The sequence below is a fragment of the Amblyomma mixtum genome, chromosome 6 (assembly GCF_055824585.1).
Source record: "Amblyomma mixtum isolate Tamu chromosome 6, ASM5582458v1, whole genome shotgun sequence".
In the NCBI taxonomy this organism is placed as follows: domain Eukaryota; kingdom Metazoa; phylum Arthropoda; class Arachnida; order Ixodida; family Ixodidae; genus Amblyomma; species Amblyomma mixtum.
In genome coordinates this window covers 114833780-114852594 of record NC_143017.1, presented here as the reverse complement: position 1 = coordinate 114852594, position 18815 = coordinate 114833780, and the positions used below count along the sequence as shown (strand labels likewise).

At 46.9% G+C, this 18815-nt stretch overlaps 1 protein-coding gene across 1 annotated transcript in view; it reads right to left on the bottom strand.

Moving 5' to 3' along the window:
- LOC149340112 (acetylcholinesterase-1-like) overlaps nucleotides 1-16834 on the bottom strand; it is a 28507-nt gene extending 11673 nt beyond the window's left edge. Inside the window, exon 1 of the mRNA XM_089548860.1 lies at nucleotides 15173-16834. Coding sequence (XP_089404986.1) covers nucleotides 15173-16785 — 1613 coding nt within the window. The 5' untranslated portion in view covers nucleotides 16786-16834. The remainder of the gene's footprint in view (nucleotides 1-15172) is intronic.
- Between the last annotated feature and the right edge of the window lie 1981 nt (nucleotides 16835-18815).

Below are 18815 nucleotides of genomic sequence, written 5' to 3'. Positions count from 1 at the left end.
TCACATGAATGCGCACATATTCTTATTAGTAGCAACAAGGGGCTCCGATCATTGCTTTGATGGGAGCCGCTTGTTGGGAATGATAGGAATGGAAAACTTTATGAAAAACGTACGTTTAAACGCTGGTAGTTACATATAAGCACCATCAATGTAGTACTGAATTGCATTTTGAAAGTACTTTCTAAACTGCCGTTTTTTTTTTTGTCATCGGTCCCAAACGCCATTTTGCCGGTCTTTAAGACGGGATAATTCGAAGTTTGCTCTTGACTCAAATTTCCCACGTAACCTCCTTTCAGAACCATGCGCTGCATAATGTATGACTGCATTTCGTTTTATGCGAGATAACCTGCGCGGGTGACCATCATTACCAATTGCCATGAAACACAAGTAATAATCTTGCATCCTATGGAAGATAACGAGAAGGTGGCAACCTACAGCTACTGGAACACTGGCGATGTATTGTCTAGTGCCCTTGTCATTGGTATGCGCGACTGCTGCGTGAACACGGCTCCGTTTAAAAAAAAAAAAGAATGACTGCATGGTTGTGCCTTTGTTGCGCGATGGTTTCATTGTTAGCTGTGGTGTGAAAGCAAGTAATTTTTTTAGATATCATTGTTGATCATACTTGTTAGGTTCGCCGCTTCCACTGCTTTGTTGCTGCCTTTGGGGTTGGAACTGGCGGGTCATCGTGCTTTCGTTGCTTCTGCTCCTGCGGCCCAAGCTGCAGTGTCCTTGGGCCTACGTCGCTTGACCTCTGCTTCTGGGTCTCGAACAGGTGTGTCTTCTCAATTACGTCGGTTTGCTGCTACTTCTGCTTCTGAGGCACGTAACGCGTGATTGTTATTGTGGGATAGTCCTTTTGGCTCCGATCTGGACCTCGCAGGATCGCTGTGGGGGTCTCAAGATCTCGCTTCGTCCATGGCATTTCAGCTACAATCATGAAATTTTTTAATGTTAGTGGCATGTTGGGCAATCTAGAGATTGCTGTTGTTGTTAGCCTCCGACGTAGTGGCACATGCCCACAATGTCGGATTGCCCAGGGTGCCTTGCACGTTCAAATAAAAGTGGCACGTTGACGCAGATAAGGTAGACGTGGGCGAAATTCTTGGTGAAAGAAAATAATTTTGAAGATGATAGCGAGTCAGTTAATCTCTCTGACGCAATAATGTAACCATGAAGATAACTGCTTACTATTTTTGCGCTTGCATTGCCCGTCTTTTTTGTTCTTTTGCGCTCGTTGGAACGCTGCACACGCTGCCCACGCCGATTTAGCTTCATGGAATGACAACATGTATACGGCATTATATAAAAACTAATCGGCGTGTTGTGCCTCGAATTGCCATGACCGCCGAGCCCGTCTTGATGGGGACTCCGTTTAGGCCACATTTTTTAGCAAAGAGCTTAAAACAGCTAACGCTATAAACGTAAAGCTGCAAAAGGGCCTACTTGATTTTTCATGTTTAACTTAATTAGCGCGCTACTTATGAGAACGAACAACACTGGATGCCCTGTCATTATGTGTAGTTTTTTGCGTCCAGTGTTGTTTGTTACCATGACGAACGTATTAATGAATATAAAAAACGCTATAAAAATTGCGGTTCCATCGCAATTCGACTGCCACGGACGGGATCGAACCCGTGTCTTTCGAGTCAGCAGCCGAGCGCTGTTACCGGTGAGCCACCGCGGCGGACATAATGTTGTTTTGATAATTCTGTGCTTTAAGCTGTTAAGGCTATTAACATTGCGCTTAATTTCATTTTAGGAGCGTCTGAAATGTTCCTTTGTTAACAGACTGTCAAATGTGTTTTTTTGGTAGCCTCCGGAATGAAAATTTTGAGAAGCAGCAGCTTCGCACAATGCGCAAGAGTGTTGGCGAGCTACATTTTGCGAACCCGGCGCAAGCGTGAACCACGGTGAGGAGAAAAGGACGGGATGAAGCTGACTGGGTCTTCTCGCATCTGTGCACGTTTGTCTGCTCGAAGGGAAAATATATTATGCATTGAGTCGCGAACTAACCGGCTTTTCTGTAATAAATCGCTGAGCTGCCCGATACTACGCTATGAGCAGGGATACGGCGCACTGGGCCTGTACGCTGGTAGCGGTAGCACGTCGCTGCCATTGTATCAAGGAGAAGAAAAAATAGAGTGCGCGAATGTTTTTTCGGTTATATCCTGCTGAAGTCTGAGTGGACACTTTATTTTGTTGTGTACCAGTCCTAAAGCTTTGCCGTGTTTATCACTTCACATGACCCTTGATGAGCTGCCTGTGCGGATCGTAATGGAGTCAGAATATCATTAATGAGGGGTCATAACTAATCTCGTAATTGCAAAAACTTCTGCAGCGGCATTGCGACTTCGAGAGCACTGTTTAGGGTACCGGTTAACAAAGTTGAGAAGGATAGTTCAGCTATAGCTAAACCGAAATGGCTATGACAAATTTAGCATGAACTCCAACCGATTGCGCGTCATTGGGAGTCATTGAATATACAAAAAACCTCTGCCTCTCCCGTAACCGAGAGTAGAGTAAGCATGAAATGTTTACGGGCCTAATGTCATCTCGGTGGACACCCGAACCGCACCGTACAGGATGGGAGGAACGCCACCACCCGTTCAGCGCGATGCCTTGCCATTTGAACGCAAGGTTTTTTGAGGAAAGGAAATGGCGCAGTAATTCTCTGCCATCTCGGTGGACACCCGAACCCCACCGTAATGGAAGGGAGGAACGCCACCACCCGTTCGGCGCGATGCCTTGCCCTTTGAACGCAGCGCTTCTCCCCCGGGCCCCTGTGCGCCTGCGCGGCTTTGCTTCGATGCGCGAAGCCCCTAACAGATCACGTATGACAACGAAGTGTATCGTGGCATTTATGTGCTTTTTGCACGCGTTATTAGAAATCGGAAATTATAATTCCGTGCATTATCAAAGGCACAGCGACTGATATCTTGATAAACATTGAGAAGGCACTGCCAGCAGTTATTTTTTGTGTGCTCCTTTGGAGACCAACCGGCGCTTGCATGCCGGTCGCGTAGGAGGGCTTAGAGAGAGTCGTTAAATCTAGTTAAGTCTGGTACGGTGCCCGGATGTTCTCGTTTCAGAGCCCGGATGATGGCTCTCGGTCTCGGCGTGACGTCACCACACTGCCGACAACGGGGGCTAAAAGCATTTCATGCTTAATACGGTCACGTCGTATTTCGCTTCAATAAAAAACCGACCATCAATTTGATGGTCTGAATACGTTGCTGTTCTAGAGACTAGAATAAACAAAGTCGTCTGTAGCGACACATCTTTGCGTTGCAAGAGCATACAGAATGCTTATCTAGGAGCGAAGCGAGCTTTATTAAGAAGGGAAGGGAAAACTTTATTTACAGTAATGGTTTTTCCTGCGGTTTGGGGGCTTCTTCAGAGACGTCTTGGTTCTACCCCCAGGAGCCTTCTCTGTCGAAGTCGTCCGCCTCTAATCAGTGGTCGGTTGTCCTCAGTCCAGGGCTCCGCTGGCCACTGCCGCCCGTTGAGCTCGCTGTACCAGACCTTGTTGGTCTTCGCAGCGGTCGCTGGACAGCAGAGTCTCCCACTGCTCCGCACTCGGGTTTTGTATTTTGGGGACCACGTCTATGTTTTGGCAGGCCCATGTGATGTGGTATAGTGTAGGTTTTTCGTCGCACCAGGGACATTCGTTCGTGTATATCGTAGGGTGCATTTTGTTTAGTATATGTAGGTTTGGGAAAGAGCCTGTTTGTAATTGTCTCCAAGTGACAGCTTCCTCTCTGCTGAGAGATTTGTGCGGTGGGGGATATCGCATTCTTCTGCCTCTATAGTTTTGTAGTATGGCCGAGTATTCCCTGGGTGCTGGCGCGAGTTCCGCGGTCTCGTCGGAAGCTCGGAAAGTAATGTATCCTCGAGCTATCCTGTCGGCCTCTCGGTTCCCTGCAACCCCCGTGTGCCCCGGTACCCACACAATTTTGTGTAGGATCTTGTCGTTTTGTTCTTCCCGGTTTTTAATTCTGTCACTCGCTGCGAGGAGTATACGGAGCGCGTGACGACCTATCCTGCCATTCATGTAATTTCGGCAGGCTGTTTGAGAGTCCGTAAGTATTGTTAGTGACCGCCCGGTTCTATAGCCCTCTGCCACCGCTAGAGCAACGGCTACTTCCTCGGACTCTGCAGCTGTGCAGCCTCGGAGAGACGCGCTGGTCATTTCGCGTAAAGACGAATCGACCACCGCCGCTACAGCGATTTTGGTATCTCCTCCTCTCCAAGACGCGTCTGTATACACGGTCGTGGCTTGAGGAGCGTATGTTTTCTCGATGAATTCGGCCCTTGCTTCTCTTCTGCCTCGATGGAGGTTGGGATCCATGTTTTTTGGTATTGGCGCTACCTTGAGGGTCTTGCGAAGCTCGTCGGGGATCGTTGCCGTCCTCGACATTTCTCGCATCTGCTCGCGGTATCCGAGCCTCTGCAGGAGCGCTCTTCCTGTCGTTGTTTGCAACAGCCTGAGTTTTTGCGACTCAAGCTGCGCCTCTCGTAGCTCCTCAAAGGTGTTGTGTAATCCCAGGGCCATGAGTTTTTCTGTAGACGTGTTGCGTGGTAGTCGGAGCGCTGTCTTATACGCTTTGCGTAGCAGGGCATCCGCTTGTTGTATTTCATTTTTGTTGAGGCACTGGTAGGGTAGGCTGTACGTGATTCGACTAACTACTAGGCTTCTGACTAGTTTTAGTGTGTCTTCTTCACGCATGCCATGTCGCCTGTTGGTGATGCGGGTGATCATGCGTGCGACTTGTAGCGTTGTTGCTTTCAGTAGGGTAAAAGTGTGAGTACTGCGCTGGTTGGATTGAACCCACATGCCCAAAATTCTTATTGTTGTCTTTTCGGGTATGGGCTGGCGCCCATACCCGAAATTCTCGTTTCAGAATACCCGGATGTTCTCGTTTCAGAGCCCGGATGATGGCTCTCGGTCTCGGCGTGACGTCACCACACTGCCGACAACGGGGGCTAAAAGCATTTCATGCTTAATACGGTCACGTCGTATTTCGCTTCAATAAAAAACCGACCATCAATTTGATGGTCTGAATACGTTGCTGTTCTAGAGACTAGAATAAACAAAGTCGTCTGTAGCGACACATCTTTGCGTTGCAAGAGCATACAGAATGCTTATCTAGGAGCGAAGCGAGCTTTATTAAGAAAAGCCAGCCTTAATAAATGTCAGGTCAATGAAAACACTAAGGAACTTTTGCTGGAAGGCTGAGAGAGTGGCACTTAACGCATGCGCATCTGCTGCACTCTAAGAGGAGCGATGATGTTTTGATGTATAAACTTAAGTATTTCTCTCATCGCCAAGGTTGACAGGCTGAAGGACATAAATATTGACATCTGATGAGGCAAACTAAAGGAAAAACCAGCAACACGTACTCTTCCACCTAATTGTTCTAAATTATCCTTGCCTAGCACGTCCAAGGGCGTACATAACCGAGAAACGAATGGATATTAGCCCCAACCATAGCGTTCTCTCACGCATGTTGTTTGTCTCAGGCTGCGTTCGTACGGTCCTAGGTGCAAGGTGGACAGCCGGGAATAGGAAAAACAATTCAAACCTGGTAGCACGCGATCACAAAGAGGAGCTTGAGACACGCAATCAATATCAGCACCAATCTGGGCACCTTTCCATGCACGTAGTAGCCGGCAGCAGCTACTATGGCGAATACCATACCCTTTAACCTGCGCAGCTACTCCCGCCTCGGTGATAGTACCATCGGGCACTAGGTATCACACTGGGCCCTTCTGAAGACTTTTGTATTTTTATCTCATTTTTCAGCAGTGCGTTTTTATCTTGGTTATACCAGCTGTGAGGTAGGCAGAAGTGCGGGCGCATCAAATTTTCTCTCCGCTGCGTAATGCAAATAGATTTAATTAAAACCGTTAAAAGGAAAGACGGTATTTCAGCGGCTTATGGGTAGTGAAACGTAGTTAAGACAGCAATGACATTAATCTGGTCTGTTGAAAGCTGGCTAATCAAGAGGAAGCGCAAGCATTAAAGTGGCCGTGCCGTCACGCTACCGCTGCCAAATTTCGAACGCTCTTAGCAGCGCCAACTGCTGGCATGTGCCGATACAGTTGTATATGTCGGGGTGGTTGTGGGACACGCGCCAATTCTCAGCTTCTGTAACCGGCTCAGGAAGCTTAGAATGTGACCAGAAAAACAAGTGATGTGCCATTTTTTTTTAACGACTTCATTCTGCAGAACGTCCCTAAAAAGATGCGTACAGATAGCGAGGTCCGATACCAAACGCTTTTAGGCTTCTAACGCCTATGTGTTTTCTGCCTGGCTTTGGGGAAATTGTGCCCCGCACAGCAGAAAAACCCTCCGATGAAAGGATAACAGGCTATTATCAGCAGATAGCTGGGATATAGCCATGGCAGCGTGTTGTCTGTGAAACTACCACCACTTTTTTTTTTCTCTCATGGTTTTTAAAAATTAAGCCCCGATTACGCCATGATTTAGCAAAAGTAAAAGGTTGTATTCTTACATCTTGCTAAAACGCCACGGTGGGTCAATGGTTACAGTGCTCGGCTGGTGACCGAAAGACGCCGGTTCGACCACGGCCGCGGCGATCAAATTTTGACCAGGGCGAACTGCTAGAGGCCCGTGTACTCTGCGATGTCAGTGCACGTTAAAGAACCCTAAGTGGTCAATATTTCCGGAGCCCTTCACCACGACGTCTGACGTAGTGTGAGCCGCTTTGGGACATTAGACCCCCATAAACCATAAACCAAACATCTTGTAACGATATAACGGATCGTTTTGAGTTAAAATGAAACTAGTCAAGGAATACTTCATGGCCGAAATTTGTTTTTGAAAATCAGTGCTGTTTCGAAAAACTGTGGCTTAGGTTTAATCCAATTCTAAAAGACACTTAATTTAAAGTCTCCACAGCTTGCCTTGCATAAAAGAATTTCGGGATGCTGTTTCAATCCAACCTGTCTTTTGGGCTGAACGAGCGCTGTGTCCCCCGTTTCTCTCCACCCGCGAGTTTTTTTACAATTAATATGGCATTGCCTGAATCAGTCAACGTAAAATGCTTTCAAATATCTTGTAGGAATAAAATAGATCACAAGTGCGCAATTTATTTTCCACGCCAGAGATTGCTGAACTTAGAAAACAGTTCCGGCGAAAAGTTTTCAACCGTTAGCCTTGAACCAAGCCTGCGAAGAAATTCCACAACGTCCTGGATACGCTTTTAGAGTTCGTTTATTCTCCCAGGCAGCCAAGTCGATGCATTTGCAGTAACATTTTATCTGTTGAATTTAAGAACAGGATCTAAACCGGCGAGTGACTGCGTTTGTGGCGAACAGGAAAGCACACTTGGCAGTGACACTAAATGGACGACCTGTTGCGTAATTTTTGCCAAAGAAGTGCTGAGGCCCATTTCATTCCGTCGCGTCCAGTGACTGCATGCAGTTGTGGGCATATCTTGTTTCAAGAGTGCGGCATCTCGAGCCGATATATTTTTCTTCATTATGCTCAAGGCTAGTAAATACAGGAAGCTGCGGACACCATTCGCGATGCGTCCGTTTTCCAAGCGGAATAGAGCTATTCCTCAACACAACCAGTCTGACCGCTCATACATAATCCAGGAGAGAATGCATTTGGAATGAAATCATCGTAAGTGTTGCGGCACTCCCGAAAGAATTAGTAAGCAGCTCCACTGAACAAGAACATGCGTATGTATGATATCAAGCGCTGTATAAAAACACCGCCCGCTAGCGACCCCACCAAAAGCACGTATTTTTCCGGGTCACTTTCCCCATCTCCATCTAGCTCTTTAATAAGGCCTATTCCGCAATCGCCAGAAATGGTTCTTCTCCAGGCTGCTTAGGCATTTTTCTTTTGGTCATGCTTGCTGTTTTGGTACTACAGATGTTTACTAACAAGCTGAGCACTTAATGAGAGCCCCACAGCTGCATCAGGAGTGCTTCTTCCCACTTAATGTTACTGTTAAGTTCCGCTTGTCAGCTTGGCTATCATCTGTCCATTAAGCGCTGTGGTATATGGAGGTTTTTTCCTGACCCGGAGGACAAACTCTGTGCGTGAACTATGTTTTATCTGTAACACGCGAAGATCAGTAGGCTCGGGACGTATCGTCTAAAAATTTTAGAACTACCTATAATGTACGAATGAGCGTTCTTCCACAAACTCGACCTGTTTAACAGCGGCCGGTTGTCGTCAAGATTTTGCTCAGGGGAAGGGCGTCAACGCCGTTAATAGCCTTACATCCATCGGCATCACTATGCAGCACGGAAAAAACAAAGAAAACCTGGGTTGTTTTCGAATCGTGCACCTGCGCCCTAAGGTGGGGTCACAGTTGAACGATGTGCGCGCTCACAGATAAAATACTGGTTTTCTCCTCAAGTCGATGACGTATTATAGGCAGCCCAATAAGACCGAAAAAGTCGCCCGATGGCCTTGGCTCTGGCTCAATAAATTGACGCATCACGTGGCCATAGAGAGAAAGGGGACCAGGAGTCACATGTGTTCTGTAACGAAGAGCGGCGAACGGTAGCTGCATGTCTCGACCGCTCGAGTATGTGAGCTTAGCTAGAAGAAAGCAGCGATTCAGCGACTGCCCTGGTCTGTGGAAGGCGCTAGAGTGGAGCGAAGTAGGAAGCCGAAAGGGATCGCGAAAGCGCCGAAGTTCCGCGTACTCGTAGAGAAACGCAAACATAAGAGTAGGAGGAAATTTGAAAGTAGGCTTCGGGCCGGGAAAACGCTCGGGGACACTCGACTGTACAGGTAGGACGGGCCCATTCGCGGCACTCGGTTAAGCTCTGAGTAGCTCAAGATTTTTCGGATTTGTGACGCGTTCGCGGCGAAGGCTCAGCGTGTTGTACTAAGTTCAAATGAGAGCTGATTTCCGGGCATTGCGAGGAGGTGACTACTCTCTAGGCTTTTTTTTTTTCTCGCAGCCCCGTTTTTTGGAGCCGGTAAGTAATTAGGCAAAGAAATTGATCACTATAATAGGTAGCAAGGGCTGCTCTTACTCATCACCAATGAGTCGTGCTCTGGCGGAATATAACGGCAACTTTTCTTATTCAATCTCTCCACCCGAGTCCTTATTGCCATCTGGTATGCTTTCTGTGCCTGGCATTACGTTCTGGTATCGTAACAGACCACCAGTTACCAGTTGTCTATTTGCATGCTTGGTCGAAGTCTGTTTTCTTCCATTTAGTTCCGCTGGGATATTATTGACACAGGTTTGTCCTCTGAACCTTGCAGTTCTCTTCGTGCGTCTCAACGCCAGCCTGTCGTTTTTTTTTTTTCTATTATCCACTGTGCTGCCCTCAATTAGATTAGATGTCGTTACTTTAGCGTTCATGTTAGTTCAGTGCTGATGGTTGAGTGCTGCTGCGAAGAATGAAACTGCTGCATCCTTTGAGTCTCCTTAACATGCGAGCGCTTTGAAAATGCGCTCTAACGTATTCTGTATTCTTCTGGCAAATTCTTCCTGAAGGCCCGGATCTGCGCTTTTTCTTCGCTGAGGTAGGTAAACTCACTGTCCAGCTCCAACGTCTCGCTACCTATCGTGATATTTTTGTTCCCTTCCCACAGTGTTGGCAGTGTTATTTTCTTCATAGTGGTTCTTAAGCGTTCCCGTATACTTAACTACCCAAAAAACGGGCTATTAGGCGCTCATTCACGTTAAAGCAATATTGAGGACAACACCATCCAATTATTTTTTTTCTAGTAAAAAAGTGATTTTCTGGCTTTTCCGGCTATGTTAGGGTTTTTACGGTAGCAAAATCTGCATTTATTGGCAAGAAAGTTCAATTTAGAAATCTTGCCGCTGATCGATTTAAACTTGTAACGTTATTACCAAAAAAGGCTGGGTTGCCGCCTTCTTTAAGTGTATTGAGTCTAGCGTAGAGGGATCTACGGCAGAAAATCAATGTCGACGCATACATTTTACTTGCCAAATCGGGCGGCGAGTGCGACACCTGTATTTATCTTTTGGTCCCTTCTTCTTTCGTAGTTTCGTAGTTCGTAGTTTTGTAGTTTCTTTTTTCGTAGTCTACAAAAGGTCCGTTTTCGATTAGAGCGGTTTCTTTGTTGTTGTAGCGCCGTATCCTATCGATACCAGCGAACTTAATTTGTCCTGAGGATGCCTTTAATACCGTTAGGAAGGAAAACGGACAAAGGAGGAGGCCAACCGCCATAACCACATGGTTTTCAATCCTCTCATGACATGTGGAGTGTGAGAATGGCGGCATGTAACGGAAAACACCATAATCGCCCTTCCAACGGCTGGGTTTTGTGCGAGTGGTTGCAGCCGTTCCTTGGCCACACAAGATTGTACCGCATCCTAGGCTTGGAGTGGTGTAAGCAGGCAAGGTTTTACAAGCAGTGCTTTGTATCTAGAAATATCTTTCTCAGTCGGCTTTCTTTTCGCGCGATGTTGACATGTACGTTTTGTACAATGCATGTTAAAGTCCTAAGTAATTCGTTACAATTTATTCGCGAAGACAAGGCGATCGCTAAACTGGAGGTTACTAGGGTTGTCTTTGTTAACACTTGTAACTCTTTCCAGTTCAACCCTTGAAATAACAACTCTGATGAGTAGGCAGGGATTACTGCAAAAAGGGTTTCCCTCGCTGCCTGATGGTCTTTATCTTTTATGATGGTCTGATGGTATTCTTTAATTTGGTTCGGTTTGGTTTATGGGGGTTTAACGTCCCAAAGCTACTCGTGCTATGAGGGACGCCATAGTGACTTTTTTTATTACGGGCAATGGACTCTATGTACTGCCTGCACGCTAAACACATGAATATAGTTTCTGTCGAGCACATTTCCTTTAAACCAGGTTGTTTTTTCATTACTCTATTTCCAACTGCCTCAGCAAATATACCGCACCTTGCACCGCACCAGCGAATATACCGCACGCTCTGATGAAGCGCATGTACGACTGCTGCTTTGACGAGTTGCTCCGCAACCGATGAAGGCGAACGGGGCGAGGTACTTGACGGACACTCACGACAACCAGTAGTTGGCCGGTATGTATGTTGTACGGCGTTCTAATGACATAAAGACCATCCTCCCCCAAAACGGGCCTTCTGTAAGCTTGGAAAGAAAAAAGAAAACGACATGCAGGTGTAGCGACCACCGGCCGATTGCCACCACCTGCTGATGATAATTTCGTAAGATTCCCAGATTGCTTAAAGAAATATAGAGGATAAAGAGCCGAGCATGCTGGCAACTGGCATCACGCCGTTTCAAAGGGGATGCTCCTGTCTTTCACCCCTCTATCCGTTCATCAATGCATCTATCTGTGCGTAAGTGAATTGCGTGTGTCGAAACCAAATTTTGAGCACGGATCCCAGAACGAAGCTACACCGTCATTCGCGTTAAAAATGGCGTCAACCCGCCCTTTTTATGAGGACGTCACGAGTTTTAATCAACTGGGGAGTGGGCGTTTAAATGCTATTTGCTCAGCGATAAATGTTTATTTTGCTTCCGGACAAACGTCAGTACCGCTAAAGAGCCAAAGGATCAATTTTTACCGAGAACAGTAGATGGAATGGTCCTTAGTATCCCTTTAAACAAGTACTAGCAATGTTGGAAACTGCGCTGCCCCAATGAAACAGCTCGCTTATTCCTTGAAGGTGGTTTAAACAATAGCACATAGAATGCCATCCCCCCCCCCCCCCCCCCCCGCCCCCCGCGCCCCCACCTCTGGTTTTCTGAGGCAGGACTGCAAGTAAAATGAAGCGCGCTTTTTTACGTCCTGCACATTTGCAGCAAGTAATTCTGAGCTTCATAGCCTTTAAAGTACAGTTCGCTGCATTATGGGCAGTTAGACCACCTTATTTACATATTGTCATGTATTCAAAGCAGTTCTTCGCGCAAAACTTGTTTGCAACTAGTCACTTCCATTCGGGTTCGAGCCAATTCCAGCAGGCGCCCTTGGGATCAGATCTAAAATTTCCTTGTTCTTCTCCCCCACAGTTCGTTGCCCGGCATTGGCCGCGTACAACGGTCTTGACTGCTTCAGCGCACGTGTATCATGTTCCAAGGACAGGCGTCTACGGCGGTATCTGCGAATATCAGAGATCCCAGTATCAAAGAAACTAAAGGTTCCTTGAGCCTGTCAAACGTGGGTAGGGTAGACAGAAGATAAACAGGCAGACGTCAAACCTTTTCCAAATGGCTTAACTTTTCTCATCAGAGGTGAATGGCTGAGAGCGTGAAAGATATTATTTTTTGACCTCAACAAGTCTGCCTCATTACTGCTCACACGAGCATTTTTTTCTTACTCCACAACGGTAGCGATAAAGAGTAGCAGCGCTCCGGCTTACGGCGCTGGTTATCAGCATATCTAAAGCCCCTAATAAACTAAAAGTAATGAATGCCACCCTCCTCCTTCCCTGTGCGATCAGTCCACGGTCGACCCTCACAATAGGCGAACTCCGACCAGCGTTTTTTCGCGCTTTTTTTATGCGAAAGCGCTACTTCACGAGGTCAACTGGCTCACTAGTGTGTGGCCCTGAGGGTGGCCATGGATAAACCATAAACAACACAAACATATCCGCAACTGGGATTCGAACCCACGGCAGCACGGACAGATCAGCTTCACTGGCCACTGCACGAGGACACTAGGCTTTCGATGTAGCCGATCGTGCCTCGTGTTAAACTGCAACACAATCTCGCGCTGTGCTTTGCCCATCTTGTTATACAGTAACTTATACTACTATCGAACTAATATTCGCACTTTTAGCTATGTGCACATAGTTACAGAAAGTTGTGTGCTGCATTCGTTGGCGTCGACGACGTTGTGGCAGAAACATGGCACTAGAGCATTACGCGTTGGAGTTGACAGCATTCCTGTAGAAACGCGGCTTAGGCCACCGGCGCAAATTGGGTAAATAGGCACTGACGACTACAAAGTTGAAGACACGCATAACTGGCTTCCTGCGTGAGTAAGAGGTCAATCGCGCTTTCAGGTAGGTGACGTTGGTGCCCACTTGCAAAAAAACTGTGCTTTCGCACAATAATTCGAGCATATCAATGCTGAACAACCAGCATTTTTTTTGCAGATGTTTTCCTTGGTTTTATACTTTCTTTTCGTTGATGTTCTTTTTCTTCTTATTTTTTCGATTTTGCTGTACGTCTAGTTTCTGGCGTACTCATCTCCTTTCTTCCGAGGCTGGCAGACTTCGTACTCTTTCATTTAACACCTGCCAGTTGATGTCTTCTCTTTTTGCTGTCTTCTTTTCTCTGATCATTTACAGTCCTAAGAGGAACTGCAATTCTTCTTTTGTAGAGCTGCCACCGCGGTGACTCAGTGGTTACTGTGCTGGGGTTCAGACCCTAAAGAAGTGTGTTAGACCCCGGCCGCGGCGCTCCCATTTCGATTGAGGCGAAATGCTTAAGGGTGTTGTACTGTTCGATGTCAGTGGACGTTAAAGAATTCCAACGGATCGAAATTATCCGGAGGCCAGCACTACGGTGTCCGTCATTGTCTGTGTAGATTTGGAACGTTAAATACCACAAACCATATAACATCTTTTGGAGAGTTACGATGCCACGGCAATAAAACAGATTACCACCGCAAGATGTGTGCGCGTCTTGTGTGGTAGTCCCCATCACCTGATCACCAAGTAAGATACCCAAAATGATAAGATCTTCCTCTCCAACTTCGGCACTTACTTAATAAGCAACTATAGATGTTTATTTTCTTCCCTCATTTTCTTTTATATTTAGCCATCGTACTTAGGCTACTGTGCACTTAACTAAACACTGTTCGCCTGCATCTACCTTCTACTCTTATGATGCTCTTGCTGTCTGATTTCTTTTTCGCTCGTAATTTGGTACTTGTCTATACTTTATAGCTGTTTTCTCTTGCTTGAAACGATATTTGGATTTTATACATTGTTTATATCGTTTAACGTCCCAAAGCGACTCGTATTCAACACAAGAGTACAACCATAGAATAAGTGATACCAGATTCTGTCCTGATTTTGAGCCCGTAATAGAGATCCGTAACATGGCTCTATGATTCTGTCAGCTATTAAGTAGGAAGGGAAGGGTTCACGCTTGCATACATCTGTTAGCCTGCAATTTCTGGTAAAGTTTATGTATCTATTTTTCGCATTCGTGAACTGCAACAGAGCTCAGGCGCCTGGGGTCATTGCTCTGTCATCTATTTGAGCATGTGCACGGCAGAAAGTGTGGCTGTTTCTATCTGTGTGTCTTTTGTCATAAACAGAATTAATTTATACGGCTGAAAGATTTTGTTCTTCGTTCTCTCTCGATATCTCAGGTGAATCATTTATTATTACCGTCACCAATTATGGTTGCCATTGGAGCATTGGTTTTCAAACTTTTTTCTTTGGGAAAAAATCGACACCACCTACCATTTAAAAAATGTTCACAAAAAACAGAGGGCAGAAAAAGCGACTAATAGAGTACGGACTCAAACGCAATAAAAGACTGGCGTTCCTCATTTCGTCAAACAGCTCTTCGTTTCGTCCCGTTGATCAGTTCGTTGCTCTCCACTGCCGCGCGAGAAGAGACGAAAGGCCAACTAACCGACATATGCCTCTCTTTTGCTCCATGCACTTCATACATATTGAAAATGCAAATGCAGGTCTGACATAACACTATGCCTCGGGTTGACGTCATAGCAGCTGCCATATTGAAAACCAGAAGCGCGGACAAAACACGCACGTTTTTTAAATCCCGCTTCCGTCACCTGCTGCGAACTTCATAGTGCGCCATGTTTGCACCACTGGAGTCACATTTCACCCATCTATAAACTAGAAAGTCTATTGGCTGAAAGACGACGCATCAAAGAGCACACAGTTCTTCTAAAAACATCGCATGCAGGCCGATTAAACTGCGGCGTCAATACTCTATTTAGAATATAGTTACAAAGCCAAGTGTGGATCTCTCGCAGAATAGTACTTAGCCGCTTTAGACGAACATATGAATGACGGGTCTTACTGTTTCAAGTATCCAAAGCATCAGGAGCATGACAGCAGTGGTACTGTACGCGTCTGCGACTATTCTGGACACACACTGAGCAAGCCAGGAAATTTTCATGACCACTAGATGCCGGTTCAATTCTCTGCGTATTTTCACATATGTAACACGTATTACCACACGGTTTTGAAAACGAGAAGTACTCACCCATCTTTAGCGAACGAATAAAAAGCACTGACGACTTCTTCCATCAGTTTCTCTTCTTCGCTCGTGTAGTTCTTCAGACTCCTAATGTGATGTATTTCGTCTTTCATAGCTTCAATCTTGTCGCTGGTGTCGTTCAGAAACCGCAGAGATCCGAGAGCGTACATGATCTCATCAGAATGAGTGACCCCCATCCACTCTGGCCAGAAGCTGTAGGATGGGCGGTGTGCGAACACAAAGCGGTAAGTACTTATTCCTTGTCGTGGCGTCAGTTCGCTCATAAGCTGCATCGGACAGTCAAACACAGCATCGCCCAGAAGCTCACTAAACAATTCGGACACCTGTTCAGTCGTGTGTTCGGCGTCGGGGTCTCCAAAGTAGGCTTCTACTACGCGCCTTCCTTGGGAGATGGGAATACCGAGCATGGGTCCCAGGGCCACCGTTATACCAAGTCGGTAATCTGTCGACAGTATTTCCTTCAGTCCCGGAGAGGTGAACTGTATGTTGTCGAGGAGCAACGTTCCCTCGTTCAAAACGTTTCCAAGCACGATTTCTTTCACAAGAAGTTTCTTCCAGGTGTCTTCCAAGAATGGATCTTCAGGTATAAACTCGTCGCCGTATGCCGGCACAAACACCCGTTGCGTGGGATCTTGGTCTTCGAGAGTCCTGAAAATGAAATCCGCATCCAGACTTCTCATGCATGATAGAGCGTCGTGTAGTTGGTCGTCCAGCGTTCTCTTGACATCGTAACAGCCCAAGTCGCTGGCGAGTTTTATGAACTTGCCTTCTCCCCTGTGCGATGATCCCAGAATCATTGAGAGCGGTGCACCACTCAGCATGACGGCCCTCTTAAAAAGGTCCCGGCTCTGCGGAGACACTGCGTGCAGTCCTACGGCAACACCCCCGGCGCTCTGACCCATCAGCGTCACATCGTCCGGATCACCGCCGAAGTTGGCGATGTTCGCACGAACCCACTTTAGAGCCAAGTTCTGATCCCAGAGGCCCATGTTTCCCGGCAGCTCGGGTCTATCTAGCGAAAGGAAGCCCAGCACGCTCACTCTGTAGTTGAAAGTCACGAACACCACATCGGACAAGGCGACGAAGTTCGCCGCGTTGTAGACGAACAGCGCCGAATCGCCCCACATGAAAGCACCTCCTTGAATGAAGAAAATGACGGGTCGCTTCCCGTCGCACGCACCGGAGTGAGAGCAGGCCGACGATCGCCTCCATACGTTGACGTATAGGCAGTCTTCGGAAGCGCTCGAGAAGTAGTCGAGAGGCGCGCCTTCGACAAAGCGCAGCGTGTTCTGCCAGCAGGGAGGCGGCATTTCTGTGGCCCTGTAAGTTGCATTCCAGGGTTCGGCGGGTCGTGGTCTCTGGAAACGCAGGTCCCCGATCGGGGCCGCACCATAGGGTATTCCCAGAAAGGCATCCACATCTGTCCCACTGAGCCTAATACGCTTTCCTGCGACGGGGCCGGAGACGGTCCGAACAATGGGATCCGCACTTTCGCCGTGCACGCAATGAAAAAGGTTAGCACAGACGGCGAGCGCCGTCGCGAAGGTGTGTAGTCGTCGTGAGTAGCGTGCCATGACAAACAGCCCGACGAGTGCCATTCCTTCTTTGCATGCGCTCTCGACTGCGTCTGAGAAAAGAGCGGTGTGGCGAGAGGCGCGGAACGAAGGAGCCACCCTGCGGCGTGAAAACCCGCTTCCTCGAATGGCGCTTAGTATGCAGACGGATGTTTGTATTTTATTTTCTCATGTGCCCATTACCGCAGATATGCTGCGCTAGTTTGACGTGACTTGGCCAGTTTTTGTCGAAATGTTCGTTGAATAAATACTGAACGTGAGCTGCACCTATGTTTTTAGTTTGCTTCTGGAATTACAATTCTCGCTTCGTTAAATAGCATCGCAGGCATCGTGTTCCTTGTCAGCGTGTCTTCCGATACCTACTGGCTGGTGCTTTCTTGAAAAGGTGCCAGATCTTTAAAGCACGAAATAAAAACCACGAGATCGCCGGGAGCAGATACCTTTCACCCTGTCGAACAGCTACAATTATCGGCCTGTCGCAGAGACCGCGTGTTTCCTCGTACGAAACGCCAAGCGCGAGGTCAAATTCAATGCCAAGTTTTCAGCGTTACTGGGCCTGCTATGCAATGGTCATAAGTTTCCTATGTATTAATAACTTGGACATACCACACAAACGACCTCAAATTAATTCACTAGCGCAGCCGTCGTTATTATGTGTGCATCAGTTAATGCGGTGATTGATTGATTTATTCCTAACTCGGCAGAAGCTTACACACTTAACGAATATGAAATCAGAGCGCTATCTTCGCTGTTCCGATAAGCGCGTAAGAATTTTTTTACCTTGGTTCTGAATACGCTTGCGCAACCAAGTTACTGCTTGCTTCTAGAACTGCCGTAATATTCCGTGTTGGTATACACGGGTGCTGAAAATCAACCTTTATAGATTTTCAAAAAACAGACATTGAGGGCGAGGGAAATTTGCCTCTGCACATAAGTTAAGCGCCCAGAAGGATACAAAATAAGAAGTTAATTTCACTCTCATGCACGTAGTTAACTAAAATCGATTTATGTTTTTGTGACAACAGTAAGCGGGAATTTAAAGCCACAGCGTTAAAGGCCCCGTCACCCAGAAAACTGTGAGCGTTGTGAGCAAGAAATCACTAGCATGACTCTAGCAGGTGGTCCCCAGAGGGCAACCTAGGAGGCAAGGGGGCCACCTAGGTCACGTGACCTTGTGGCGTCACCACAACCTGCCCACCGGACAGTGAGCAAACTGCCCATAGTGGCAGGTGGCAGTTAAATTAATGATTGTTTACTCGGGAAGAGCAGCCTAGGCCACACAAAGTCCACCGCAGGGCGCACCTGCCATCGCATGGCAGTGGCGCATCGCTTAACAGCTGCACCACTGCGCCAGGAGGGGCTTGAGGACTTCCAGCGATCTATGAATGAAAATTAGAGAACGACCTTCCCTATACACGGCAATTAACCCATTACGGTATCCCGTCGTACCCTCAAGGCGGAGCTTGTCTCCTCCATTTTTTTTTTTTACATTGGAAAGTAACAGGCAGACGTATTTCTACTGTATCCCATTTAGTAGGATTCTCCTAAGAGTGACACGGCGTCACCTCTGCCAACAACGTAGAGCGACTGGTTAAGTTGATTACTGTCTCTATTTTATTTCCCTCTATCGAAATAAACGCTCGAAGAAACAGCTGCATCACATCAGGAGATCAGGATAGAGCTTTGCGTCGACTACCACCGCCTTGCATGCGTAATTACGTAAATAAGTACAAACTTTAGGAGTGAATATCTGGGAACACGCGTGCTCTAGAATAACACTACCTAATTGATTACTCTAGAAATGCGATGACCTCTGTGTTTCCAAAGTGGTTATTTTCGCTGGCAGCAGTGTTGGTAAAATGTCGATTAATACATTTTAGTTAATTATTTACCTCACGGTAGCAGTTATCATCTCACTTTGTGTCCCCCTGGCAGCATAACTTATGTGCAGAGGTCGATTTCATGTACCTCACCGCGTCTAGTTCTAAGAAATCTTGACAGCTTAATTTTGAACAACCTATATAACTTCCAAGAGAGCTCTACACGTGATACGG